Below are 13,339 nucleotides of genomic sequence, written 5' to 3'. Positions count from 1 at the left end.
TTAAACTTATTTTTAAGTGTGACTTTTGCTTTTCCCCCATGGCTAATAATAAAGGTTGAGGGGCATTATGTTCTAGATTGGTCATTCCCAAAAACAAACACACAATATCCTACTACTTTCCTGTAGCAGTTGTGTTTAAAACAGGATTGTGGCCTACAAAATTTAAAGCCATGTTCTAGGAAAAAGAACTGAAGTGCTATCTTAAACATATTAGTATAATCAATCAAATACTTGCTGCATTAAGACAAAGCCATCTTAGTTGGAGTTTATTTGAAATCCTTTTGTGTACACAGGGAACAAATATTTTTCATGTTTAGTTTAAAATGCACAATAGCTGAAAATATGAAAAATTGCCCTTACTATCAAAATTAAAATTGCTTCCCTACATACTTGCTACAATATGGCAAAACAAGCAGGTTACTTCAATGACAAACAGTTCAAGGGAACTACCAAATGCCCTGTGGTGTGCAGCTGCTACATCTGCAGAGGAGAGATGAAACAAGGGACAGCACTTTATTTACAGAAGGTGAGAAGAAACACACAGAAAAGTGATTATGCTCCTGATTCTGCTTTAGAAACAACCTAAAAGAAAATGTGGTCTCTCTTGGCTTTCAAAAACTTAACTTAGCCTTTTAATTACTGACAGCTACAAGAACTTTACAGGAAACTTAGAACTAAACACACTTAGAGCAATGCTTCTAAAGTCATATGTATATATATTTACACACATACAACTGAATTGTCAGCGCAGTATTTAAACGCCTGATTTCCATCCTTTCTCACCCAGATGTTCCATATTTTGAGTGCCAGGATCACACAGTCATGTCTACGTAAAAGAAGAGCTCCACATTTTCATCTCCAACACACTGTTTCAGAATAAGCTGGCTGTCTCTTGACACCACTCCTTTGAAGAACATCCACACGAGGTCTATCCCTATCTGACCCGACTGCTCCACTTTCAATCTGCACTGGTTTATGATGGGCTAACTAATTTTCTTCACAGCAGCTGGTATAGGCTGTGGTTTTGATTTGTGCTGTGAACAGTGTTGACAGCTCAAAAATGTTTTAGCTGTTGCTGAGCAGTGCTTGCAGAGTACAGACTTTTTCTGTTTCTCATCCCACTCCACCAGTGAGAAGGTTGGAGGTGCACAAGGAGCTGGGAGCAGATACAGGCAGGACAGTTGTCCCAAGTGACTAAAGGGATATCCCAAACCATACGATACCATACTCAGCATATAAAGCTAGGTAAGAGCAAGGGGGGAAGTTTGGAGTGATGATGTTTGTCTTCCCAAATCATGGCTGCATATGATGGAGCCTGGCTTTCCTGGAGATGGCTGAACACCTGCCAGTCCATAGGAAGTGGTGGATGAATTCCTTGGTTTGTTTTGCTTGTGTGCAAGGTTTTTGTTTTACCTACTGAACTGTTGTTTTTGCAAGTAGTTCTGTAGGTCTCATGACAGTAAGTTTAAATTTTAATTATAAAATGCTAAAAGAATCTAAAGAAGTTTTTATCTTTTAGTACCAATTCAACAATATAGAGGAATCAATTTTCAGAGCAAAACCTGAATATGCACTTTGACAAATCCATGGTTTAGACAGTCAAAGAGAGAGGTTCAATTCCTAATCCAAACTCAAATCAGTTACTTATTCCAGGCCCAGAGCACACAGCTCAACTATGCTATCTGCCTTGAAATAAAAGCCAAAGAGTGAAACTCTCAACAAAATGTCTGTATTGGCCTTCCTCCACTGAAATTATTCCTATTGACTTTAAAAAAAACCAAAGAGACAGAAGTAAATCAGGGGTTACTATGCTGGAACAAAGTATTGCATTTACAAAGAGACAGCAAGAAAAGAATATGCCAAACAATATGACTGAAGCACAAAATCTGCTACCACATGATATTATCATCAGGTAATGATTAGAGGAGATATGCTGAAAGGATGTATGTGTACAAGGACATATACATTAAAGTGAGGAGGTTAAGCACCATCAACCTTCTTGAGCAGGCCTCCAACCAAAGCACAAGTTCTTACAGGAAGTCTACCTACTGTTAAGGAAGTTATATTATTTATTTATTTTTTTTCTCTACTGTTAAAAGTTTTTCTTTTGCAACTATTTGAAGTGCCTTGGTAAATTTACATAATTATCAACAAATACTCTGGTCACTCCATCTTCCACTAAAACACAGCCATATGTGACAGTTAAGTTCAGCAACTAATTAGGATCAATAGCTCAAAAGTTAAAAATAGAAAGTTATGATCTCTCTAAATTAAAAGTTACATAACTAATCGCCTACAATGAATTTTTTTTCCCTTCTGGAATTGCTGTCTTGAATGAAGGAGAAAAAAAATTCAGCTCTCAGGATCAGGAACTTTGAAATGTCAGGGAAGTCTGTGCTAGTAAACATGTAAGTGTAATTATTTCCAAGGTTTCTTCGTTTACCTTTACAGACATTACTGACAGCAAAACACAAAACTTCCCTTGTCCGTAGTGTGAAAGAGGTTACAGCATGCAGGACTGAATAGGGTAGGGATGCTGCACACTTGTGTGTACAGCGACAAGAATGCAGAGGTTAATCGAAAATAATGCCTAGAAAGTACAGAAAGAAGCAATTCAATAAAAGAAGCAGCTCTTGTGTGGAAATCTGATAATGTCTTACACCCTTCCCTTAACCTCTATATTCACTTGAACAGAGATGGGCTTACCATGGATTTGACAGGCTTGGCAAAATCTTCGTGGAAAAAAGTCAAAGGAAGCACAATGTACAGGGGGGGACATCATGAAAAAGTAGAAGAGAGGAATGTACAAGGCTGTGCACACAAAGGCAGCGCATAATTCCAGAAGAAACCATTGGAAAACCCAACATGCAAATGAAAAAAAACCAGCTCTGGTCTCTTACCTTGCTGTCAAAAAGATCAGTCCATTTTGTTGTTTCCCAGAATGTCTCTGTCAGAGCTTCTGAGCAGCTTTCATGATCCTCATCTTTGCCTTCTGCATCACTGGAAGCAGCCCCTTCTTGGGTCTGCAGATGAAGAAGTTGGTCAGCCAGTGCACTTCCCTTTCGACAAAGTGCATCCACTAAAGTACTCTTCTGTTTTTCCATTTCACTAGGGAGAAAAAAAAATATTTAGAATACTTTGAAGATACTTCCTTACAAACAGAAATAGTGCTAACTTAGTTTAAGCTAAAAAGCTTACAGTAGTTAGTACACAAAAGGCTATTTACTATAAATTAAACTAATCATAAAAGATTACCTAAAGACACTATGCATTAAATATACTCAATCAGTCTTCTAAGTCTGAAATTCCTTAGATGACTTAAGGCAGGGGTAATTCAGGATTCTAAAAGTAAGTCAGCATCTAGAAATACAGCTTTATAGTTCCTGGCATTATAAATAGAGAGTCAAATCCACCTTAACATAAGCAGATATAATTCTGCTGACTTCAAAGGAATTGCATCCATTTAAAGTACCATTAAATTCAGTGTTCAATTTCAGATGTTAGATTCAAAATACACAACTTGATGGATCAAGTTACCAAGAAATGTTTAGAATTAAGTTCATTATGTCAAGGCTTTGTTTTTATATCAGCAATTCTAGAATTACACACAAATCTGGATTCAGGATAGCTAGAACAGATGGACTAGCTTTACAACTGAAATCTGATATTTTATATATAATCAATAAAGACGCATCTCCCATTTTAAGGGCCTAATATTCAGATCTGCTGTCCTGTTACTAAAGCAGCACCATGCTACACACTGCAAAATCCATCACTTATTCTCCAGACTAAGCTGTCACCTTCAAAATACTATCTTCCTAAGGATATACATACTGGTAATACAGAGGAACAATCTAAAACTAAAGAAGAACAATGGGTCTCAAAAATACTCTGAAGCATGGTCATCACGCTTTTCACAAATGAAATCTCTTGCAAGCAGTAATTTCTTAGGCTGATGTAAATTATTTCTTCAAATACCGATGGGAAAGGTTGCAAAATATAAAGAAAAGGCAAGTAGCATTCAAAACAGACACTTCTACTAATACTCCAGTAGTCCCTCTGAGCTTAGACTAAGCTTGATACAACAACTTAATACCCCATTTTTCTGATACATTTAAATCCTGAAAGAACCTTTGTTTATTTTATTGAATAAATAAAAATTGGAAGCTTCAGTGTCCTCGCATTCTGGAGATAAGAGAACACAACCATTGTGAAGTCATATTTTAAATTGCCTGTGCCACAAAAGAGTAATACAAGTTACCAAAAAAAGTTAGTCATTCAATTTCTTACATGCAGAGACAAAGTACATAGACTACAGATATAGGATGCAGGAAAATTATTTACTGGGTAGGTACTTTTTTATAGTAGTTGCATCAGGCCTGGGATCAGTCTTCATGGCAAAATATACTGCTAATGCTGTTTGATCAATATGAGAGATTACTGTATTTGCAGCTTCAATGATTTCATCAAGTCTTTTCATTCGTTCCTAAAAGAAGAATATAAAGATGTTCAGCACCATGAAATCACACTACTTCATTGTTGACTCTACTAACATTAGGTTGATTGCAAAGCTATGCAGAAATAACATTTGATAATTCAACGTGTTCTTTTCTCCACTTTGTTCAAATTTTGCTTAAGACACCCTGGAAAGTATTCAAGATTTCCTGCATACTTAGTCCATTGTACTGAAAACAAACTGTGAAATATGAGATTGGAATATGCAAAATGCAAAGTTTATAGTAAGAAAATCACCTTTCAGTACAAATCAGTATTCTTATACAATGTAGCAGTTATTCCATTCAGAAATAGATACAGTATCAGAATCAAACGAAAAGAAAAATATTCAAGTTAGTGGCATATCCACAAAAGTGTTTGTCTTTAAGATAAAAAAAAAACAAAAACAACAAACACATGCAAATATTCTGTTGATAGTTCCCATTTTTGAGGACGATGATGGAAGCTGGATTTAGCTGTGTCACTGTAGGGGCTTACTGTCCTCAGTTGTCTGAGTCATGCTGTTTGGACAAATTACCAGTCCAGAAGAGGAACAGAATAGGATGTGTATTTGTCTCTGTAGCCACCATTCAGAATAAAACCACTGTAGACTAAGTAAGTAAGAAAACTTAAAATGTGTTCAACTGAACAAGGCATAATATGATGGCAAACACACTTTGGTTATGCATACTTTCTTTTATTCTGCTGTGGGATTATGTAAGTCACAGTCAAGTGAGGCACCTGTCACTTTATTTAGAAATTTCTCCTTTTTAATACTGAGTACTTCAAACACAAATGTGCACAAAGAAAGACTTAGTTGTTTAGGCTACATGGGTGTATTGAGACAAATCAAGTTTAAGATGTGTTAAATAACCTTTTCAGAATCCAGCTGATGAAGTCTTGCAACATACAGAGGAAGATGATTAGGAAATGCTTCTTTCAACTCACTATACATGTCAGTGGTATCCAGCCTAGAAGAGAGGAAGATATAGCATGAAACTACAGATTCTGAGTCTTTTTGTGAACTTAAAGCTGCTTCAAGCTTGTGTAATAATGACAGCAGACATACTTGGTCATCCACTGTATTTTTAGGTCTCTTAAAGCTTCAGCAAATTCTTCTTTTGCATCTTTTTCTTTTTCCTGTTCTTTTTCTTTCTCTTTGCTGCCATTTTTACTCTTTGATGGTGATGGTATAAGATGATAATGAACAGTAAGGACATCCTGGAGGTGGGAAAACAGAGACATATTCAGAGAGGTACTGTACACATTTTTTTGACATCACATGAACATGGTTAAATAATAGCCAGCAACTACTTTGAGCTACACATACAGTGAGTAAAGGTTCTGAGAGGAAAGATATTAGACAATAAAAATTCAGGAACTGCTATATGTTTTCATTCTAAGTAATACCGGATGTAAATATTAAAACAGCACACTAGGTATAAGAAAAGACAGCCTAAAATTTAGCCACTTTGACATTTTTACAGTCACATAATTTTACATAATACTTGTTAGGGAATAAGGAAGGTGGTTTTCTGTTTGTTTGTTGATAAAAAAAGCAAATAACTTCATTAAAAGGATAAGGGAAAAAGGACAGAGATCCTATCCTACAAATATGCTAATCAACAAATGAATAAAGATAGCCGAATTCCAAAAAATAATATCACAGTAGGATAAACATGAAACATGTCACAGGATATGTTTATTCCTCCCAAGATACTACTTTTCCCATGTGAATACTGAATTAACTGACACATCCACAGTCAACTGATTTCCAATTTCACTTGTATCTCAGTTCTAATTAAGTAGACACAACAGCAAGATTTTTTTAAACCTTAAACGGTAGAAATATCACTGTAGTTTGAGTTCATGCTACACTAATCAATCATCACCATGAGAAAACCAGCTATTTAAAAATAAAAATCCTCACTCAGACAATGTTGACATCCATTTCCTGACAATTTACATATAACTTTACAAATAAGTTGGCATTATATTCCATCCATTGCTTCTAAAACATCAAAATGCTGGGTGAGGCCATTTGTTAACTTTGTTTTCATTTTTATTGCAATCTTTAAACAAGCCCCTCCCTCAACAGTGAGGGCACATGTCCCATTACTTTACATAAGTTTAAATCCTCTAGATGCCACTACTCTGTTGCAACATGGTGCAAAATACTGAGTTTCATACTCGATTACTGTGACAATTTAGTTATTCTTACCAATTATTCCAGAATACATTTGTGGGAATGCTTCCTATAATGAGGTCAATGTTGTGTAGTAAAATAAACTCTTGTGTACAAGATGGAGTTAAAGTTATTTAATAGCAAGTAAAATGGTGACAGAAACTGCAATAATGCACTTCAACACTACACTTCTAAAACATTCAAAAGCCATGCTGCAGAAAAAAATGTATTTGAACTTATAGTTCAAACAGGCCAGCATCTTGCTGTGGATTACAATACTGAAAAGGTGACTTCAATATCCCTCAAAACAATTTTTCCAGCTACTTAATATATAATCACAGAATCACAACATGAACATTTAAATACTTTTTTTTGAAAACTAGTTTAGATAACTAATCTGAATTAAAATGTAGTTTTCACAGGAACTCTCCTGCACATATGTATTGTGAGTCTGAAGTGTAAAACCAGTCAGTGCACCTAAATGAGCCTCCAGCAAGACCTAGGACAGAGCATAACAAAACAGGTAATGGAAATAAGTACACACAGGAGGATACAGAGGTCAGGAACATGGTGTGGGGCTCAAAGGTAACTAGAAGAGTAGAAAGCAACAAAGCAAACCAAACATTTTAAGCAGTCCAAGAAGCAAGTTCAGCACAAAAATCTTAATTTACAATATTTTTTAGAAGACGTCCTCTATCGAGACTAGTATTTTTCTAAGAAAGAAATCTGCCTTTCTAAGACATATTCTTCCAAGAGTGGAGGATTTTCTTTTTGAAAGTACATTTTCATTTCACTTGGCAGTATATTTTTTGAGTTTTATATCTACATGATCTCTGCATTCTCAAGCCTTGTCTGAATGAGAAGGCTCTACAACTCTGGTTTAAGTTTCAAACCAAACATAACTGGATTAACAAAATCTCACTTATGTGGATGAACACTTGCATTTTGAGAGACTAACCCTATGTGGCTAAACCGTCAACAGTAAAATGTCATCTCCCCACTCTCTCACAAAGTACCTATGTTTTGTAAGGTTCTGCAAGCCTTACAAGCTATGACCACTGAAAGGAAAACAATGAGCTTCAGGCCCAGGCACCCTTCTCTTAAAAGAGCTTACTTACTTATCCACAGACCTCAAACTTATTTCATGGGATAAATAACGTTTAGGTTATTATTACATTTAGCTATTACAGGGCACTAAGATGGACTGAAGGTTTTTTTATTTTATCTGCAAACACTAAGATCATTTATACACATGGCAACTCCCTAGGTACTGGAAGATCTCAGAATGGCAATTAATGGCAAAACATTCATCATTAGAGATTAAGGAGAAGAAAGACAGTTCTTCACAACTCAGCACTCCAATTGTCTTATTCAAATTTCTCTCTGATGGCTAGAGTAGTATACTAAATTTCATTTTATATATAACTATAAAAAGATAGAGAGCTATAGACAGAGAAAGACAACAAGTGAGCATATTATCCACTGGAAAAAAATTACTTTAAGGAAACTTTCAGATTTATCCTCTAAAAAGAAATGCAGTATTGGGAAACTGGAAAGCACACTGGACATGCACTTTGGTCTGTGTACTCTATGGAGTGTTGTTTACTTGGTTTATTTTTAAATGAACTACAACTACACACATAAGCACAGTGCCATCAAAACAGTCACCTCTTAAGAGAGCTTAATTAACAGTTAATTTGGCTTCAAGGTGTCAATTTAGATTTCTGTTTGGTGTTTTAACATCTAGTATTTTATATGTAAAAGACATAAAACTATAGTTATTTGTACTTCAAAGCATTCACTGCAAAACTAACCAGAGGGAAAAACCTCCCTCTAGGTAACATCCCAGGTCTCATTTTCCATTTAATATGTATCTTCATATTAATGCCTATCTGCACATACATATGAATATACATATAGAATTTAAATCTAAGGTGCACACAATTTGTACAGTATTGGTTATTTTTACAGCAACTCTCATCTAATGGGAAGTTAATTAAGTTACCAGGCAGGTTTACACAAAATTGTATCATACACTTCATCCTATGTTTTAATGCCTCGTGGTTAAACAGGGATAGTGTCTTAATGCTCAAAGGAAGTAATCCCTTTTATGTTTGACTTCACAATGGCACTTATTAGTCTTCCACTAGTATTTATCAATATCTGCACAATGCATTTCTTGCTTTAAGTTGACGAAAGGATAGCAAAACAGGGAAAAAGGTGTAGAAATTTTCCATCCCTTGGCTAATTGTTACATATTACTGTTCAAAAGTTGCATTATGTAAACTAACAAAAAATCATTCTTACAGACCCAAAAAAGTCAATGATATGTTTTTTCATTCTAACTATGTTCTGGACAAAGCTTGGAGACAAGGGGAAAAAGTAATCAGATGGTAACAGTTACAAATGAAAACAAAGACACCCGTTTATTATGTGGAGAGACTCCCTTGACATTTTTGCACAGTATAAAAGAACTAACTATCTTTGGAAACCTAGGCTGCTATTTCCTGGCAAAACCATAAACTGCTTTTATGCAAAACAGAGATGTAGTCAGGTGGACTGAAACCTGCTGAATGTCCAGGCAGAGAGGGCGGTCAGTGACAACACAGCTGGAGGTCAGTAACTAAGCCTCAGGGGTCAATTCTGGATTGAATCCTGTTCAATGTCTTCATTAACTACTGCATGATTTGGGCAGAGGGAACCCTCAGCATATTTGCTAGTGACACCAAACTGGGAGGAGTGGCCGAGATGCCAGGGAGTCTGCTGCCCTCCAGAGGGACACCAAAAGGCTGCAGAAATGGGCTCAACAGGAGCCTCATGAAGTTCAAAAAAGAGAAGTGCAAGAACTGGAAAATAATAAATCCAGGCACAATCCATGCTGGGGGCCATCCAGTAGGAAAACAGTTTGGTATCCTGGTGGACACCAGATAGAACACGAGCCAGTAGCATGTCCTTGTGGCAAAGAGGGCTGCTAATCTTACAAGAGGGTCTGGACCTGTCTTTGAAAAGTATGAAAAATCTACACATATTTTTGGAGTTACGGAATCACAAAAGAAATATATAAGCAAGTTTTCTGTGCAGGAAAACAACTGCATGCAAACCTATGACAGGGCAGGGTAAATATCAAAATTTTTAAACTAGGAAGGCCTCTGAGTTGCATTCTTGGCAAAATGCATTAACTAATGAAGCTCTTACAACAGAACAAAGCTTTGAAATACACAAGGACCATCAAGTCCAACTCCTGGCCCTGCACTGCACTATACCCAAGAGTCACACCATATGGCCAACAGTACTGTCCAAATGCTTCTTGAACTCTGTCAGGCTGGTGCTGTGACCACCTCTCTGGGGAGCCTGTTCCAGTGCCCAACCACCATGCAGGTGAAGAATCTTCTTCTAATATCCAACCTAAACCTCCCCCGGCACAGCTTCAGGCACCTTCAGGTCCTGTCACTGGTCACCACAGAGAAGAGACCAGTGCCTGTGGATCCATTTTCCCTCATGAGGAAGTTGCAGGTTGCAATGAGGTCTCCCCTCAAGTCTTCTTCAGGCTGACCAAGTCATCTCAGCTGGTCCTCATACATTTTCCCCTCAAGGCCCTTCACCATCTTTGTTGTCCTCCTCTGGACACTCTAATAGTTTAATATATTTCTGATATTGTGACACTCAAAACTGCACACAACACTCAAGGGGAGGCTGCCCCAGTGCAGAGCAGAGCAGAGCAGGACAATGCCCCACCTTACCGAGTTGGATGCTGTGCCTGATGAACCCCAGGACAGGGCTGGCCTTCCTAGCTGTCAGGGCACTGCTGACTCATGTTAAACTTGCCAAAGACCAGGAGCCCTGTGTCCCTTTCCATGGCACTGCTTTCCAGTATCTCATTCCCCACTCTGTACTGTACATCCAGGGTTGCCTCATCCAGGTGCAGAATCCAGCATGTTCCCTTGCTGAAGTTCATAGGGCTGGTGATTGCCCAGCCCCTGTTTTGTCAAAGTCTCTCTGCAGGGTCCCCCTGCCCTCAAGGGAGACAACAACTCCTCCCCAGTTCAGTGTTGTCAGCAGACTTGCTCAGTATCCCTTCCACTCCTGTGTCCAAGGCTTTACAAAGATGCTGAAGAGTAGAGGGTTGAAGATGGAGCCCTGAAGAAATCCACTAGTTTATTTGCTGCTAGTACATCGATGACTAATAGATGGAAGTAACAAGAATAGCTTTTATTTTGGCTTGGGTGGTTTTACTGCTCAGATCTGAATACAAATCTCTGTTCTAAAAACCAAAGGACAAAAAACCCCTAACAACAACCAAAAAAACCCCCAAAAAACCACAACCTCTGGAATCTATTTAATAGGTTTTGTTATTCAAATTGTATTATTATTAGTTTAATTCCCTTGTTAGAGATGCACTTAGTGAAGATCTTACACCCTATTTACCAGGAAGCCATGCATTCACATGGGATTTTAAATTATCCTTCTGAGAGCGATCTGCATCATTTTCAGGTATCAAAACTCAGCAACATGCACTAAAATCCTTCTTGGAAAGCCTAAACTCATTCCAAGTGGTTATTACACCAAGACCAGACTAAGTTAGCAGGCTCAGCTTGCAGCTTACTATTCACAAAATAATGGAGTATATGACTACAAACTTCGTTATTCATGGTTGTCAAGTCTTACTTCTAACAAGAATCCTGGCTTATCTGCATGTTACTCCAGAACAAAGAACTTTGAAATCAACAGAAAGTAAATACCTTTACAACCTAGGAACAAGAAAAAACCCAGTAACTTAATATAGGTAGTCTAGTGAAATATATTTTTGCATTTTTTTAAACGAACTATTTCACACTGCTGGCAAAATATTGTATTACCTGATGTGAAAATACAAGAAAATAAGAAAACACAATATTAAACACTTACTATACTAAAAGTCACCCTCTTTCTAAACTATCATATCCATTCTGTGAATACTACTACCTGCTACATGACTGTATAAACTCTAGCTTCCTTGTATGTTTTTTATGATTGTAAAGAAGACAACTCTTAATTTAGTAGATGGCAATATAGTCAGATATTCAATTATTCGATTCAAAGTGTTAGGTTCATACTTGATTCTCAATCTGCAGATAGAATAGGCAGAAATACTTGCCACAAACACTGAACCACAAACACTGAACATTCCTGAGTATTTAATAATAAGAAAAATTGCAGACTACTAACACCACATGCATTTTTATAGCATTTATTGCAGAAGTATACAGATGCACACGTGCCTCTCAGCTATGTGTTGCAGTAGGGTTTTGTCATTCTACCAGTAAACATACTTAAGGTGCTGAAGTACATAACTCAGGTCTAAGCAGGTATAGGAAGGAGACAAATTAAAAACCAAAACTGGTAGACAAATTCTTTAAGTCATATGCAAAAAGACTTCAGTATATCTTTTTCAAAAACTAACATTCAGTACCTTTTTAAATTTTCCTTGTCGCTTTGCTGCAGACTGCCCCTGGGAGTTAGAATAACATACTGTAAGAAAACATGCACACACCACACAGGATGGAGACACCTTCTCTGTACAATTATAGTTATATTTCCAACCTACAGATTTCCAGCTTTTAGAGAGTCACATCAATGATCAAACATGCTCTTAAAGCATGCTCTTTCAGATTTTTAAAATTAATAAACCAATGCATCACTGTATATACAATCCATTACTCCTGCAATATAAGCAAGTGTTGTTAACCACTTAGCTTCAATAAATAAATTACAGAAATTCAGCCTCAGAATTTTAGATTTTTGACTGTTTAGTGCCATTGTTCTCTTTCATAATAAATATAGACAAATTAGATACATTTTCCCTTACCTTGCATCCACCCACTGACTTAGAGACAACTTTGCTGCCTAGTCCTCCTTTTTTGTCTCCTGGTATGTACTGAAGTTCACTAAAGGCAGCAGAAAGTATCAGATGCTATTTGATACCATCTTTTTTCCATTGAAATATGACCATAACAGTAATGCCTTAGACTATAACATGAGAAACACCTCAGCTAAAATTTCTTTCTGCGTAAGGTTTTAAGTATTCTTCATCACATGAAATTTGACAGGTTGTATCTATCTATCTATCTCCTGCTTCCTTTTCCAGAAATCACTGTACATAGCCATTTAGCCTGGTTTTAAAATAAAACATGCAAGATTGCAACCAATAGTTCAAGGAGGTGCACAATTACAGCTAGGGAAACTAAATTACACTAGTGTAATGGATTTACCATGGATTTCATAAAAGCACACTTGCAACCTCGCAGAAATCAAAGAAATATTAAACTGGGTATTTTAGAGCTCTTAGTTACTGGGTTTTTCCACACTGATAGATAAATTCTCCTGATACATTCTCACCTGAAGTTACATTTTATCTACCCAAAAAGTACAACCAAATCAGATTGAATTAGCTAAATTTTTATGCTCAACAAGATCTAAAAGTACATGCCAACCTACTCAAAGAAAATTATTTTCTATGAAGACATACTTTAGTTTTATACATGTTGTTCAGCCACAATCTAGTGATATATGGACATAGATCAACTACCTCTGAGTACTAACAATCACCAAGATTGACTAAAATTTAGTCTCACGCTCACCATCTGTTTAAAAACAGCTAAGGGAATCTTCTGAACACTGCAG

At 36.8% G+C, this 13,339-nt stretch overlaps 1 protein-coding gene across 2 annotated transcripts in view; it reads right to left on the bottom strand.

Annotated features, from left to right (window-relative positions):
- The window catches only part of TPP2 (tripeptidyl peptidase 2), a 54,229-nt gene that overhangs the window by 4,982 nt on the left and 35,908 nt on the right, over positions 1–13,339 (bottom strand). The window contains exons 24-28 of one of the 2 annotated variants that reach the window (XM_033051084.2): positions 12,129–12,167; positions 5,564–5,715; positions 5,369–5,465; positions 4,356–4,486; positions 2,901–3,108 (exon numbers count right to left, since the gene is read on the bottom strand). In XM_033051084.2, coding sequence (XP_032906975.1) covers positions 2,901–3,108; positions 4,356–4,486; positions 5,369–5,465; positions 5,564–5,715; positions 12,129–12,167 — 627 coding nt within the window. The remainder of the gene's footprint in view (positions 1–2,900; positions 3,109–4,355; positions 4,487–5,368; positions 5,466–5,563; positions 5,716–12,128; positions 12,168–13,339) is intronic. The other variant, XM_033051085.2, reaches the window with a different exon arrangement.

The sequence above is a fragment of the Catharus ustulatus genome, chromosome 2 (assembly GCF_009819885.2).
Source record: "Catharus ustulatus isolate bCatUst1 chromosome 2, bCatUst1.pri.v2, whole genome shotgun sequence".
In the NCBI taxonomy this organism is placed as follows: domain Eukaryota; kingdom Metazoa; phylum Chordata; class Aves; order Passeriformes; family Turdidae; genus Catharus; species Catharus ustulatus.
Note: the sequence above shows the minus strand (reverse complement) of the source record. Positions and strands in the feature narration are given on the sequence as shown.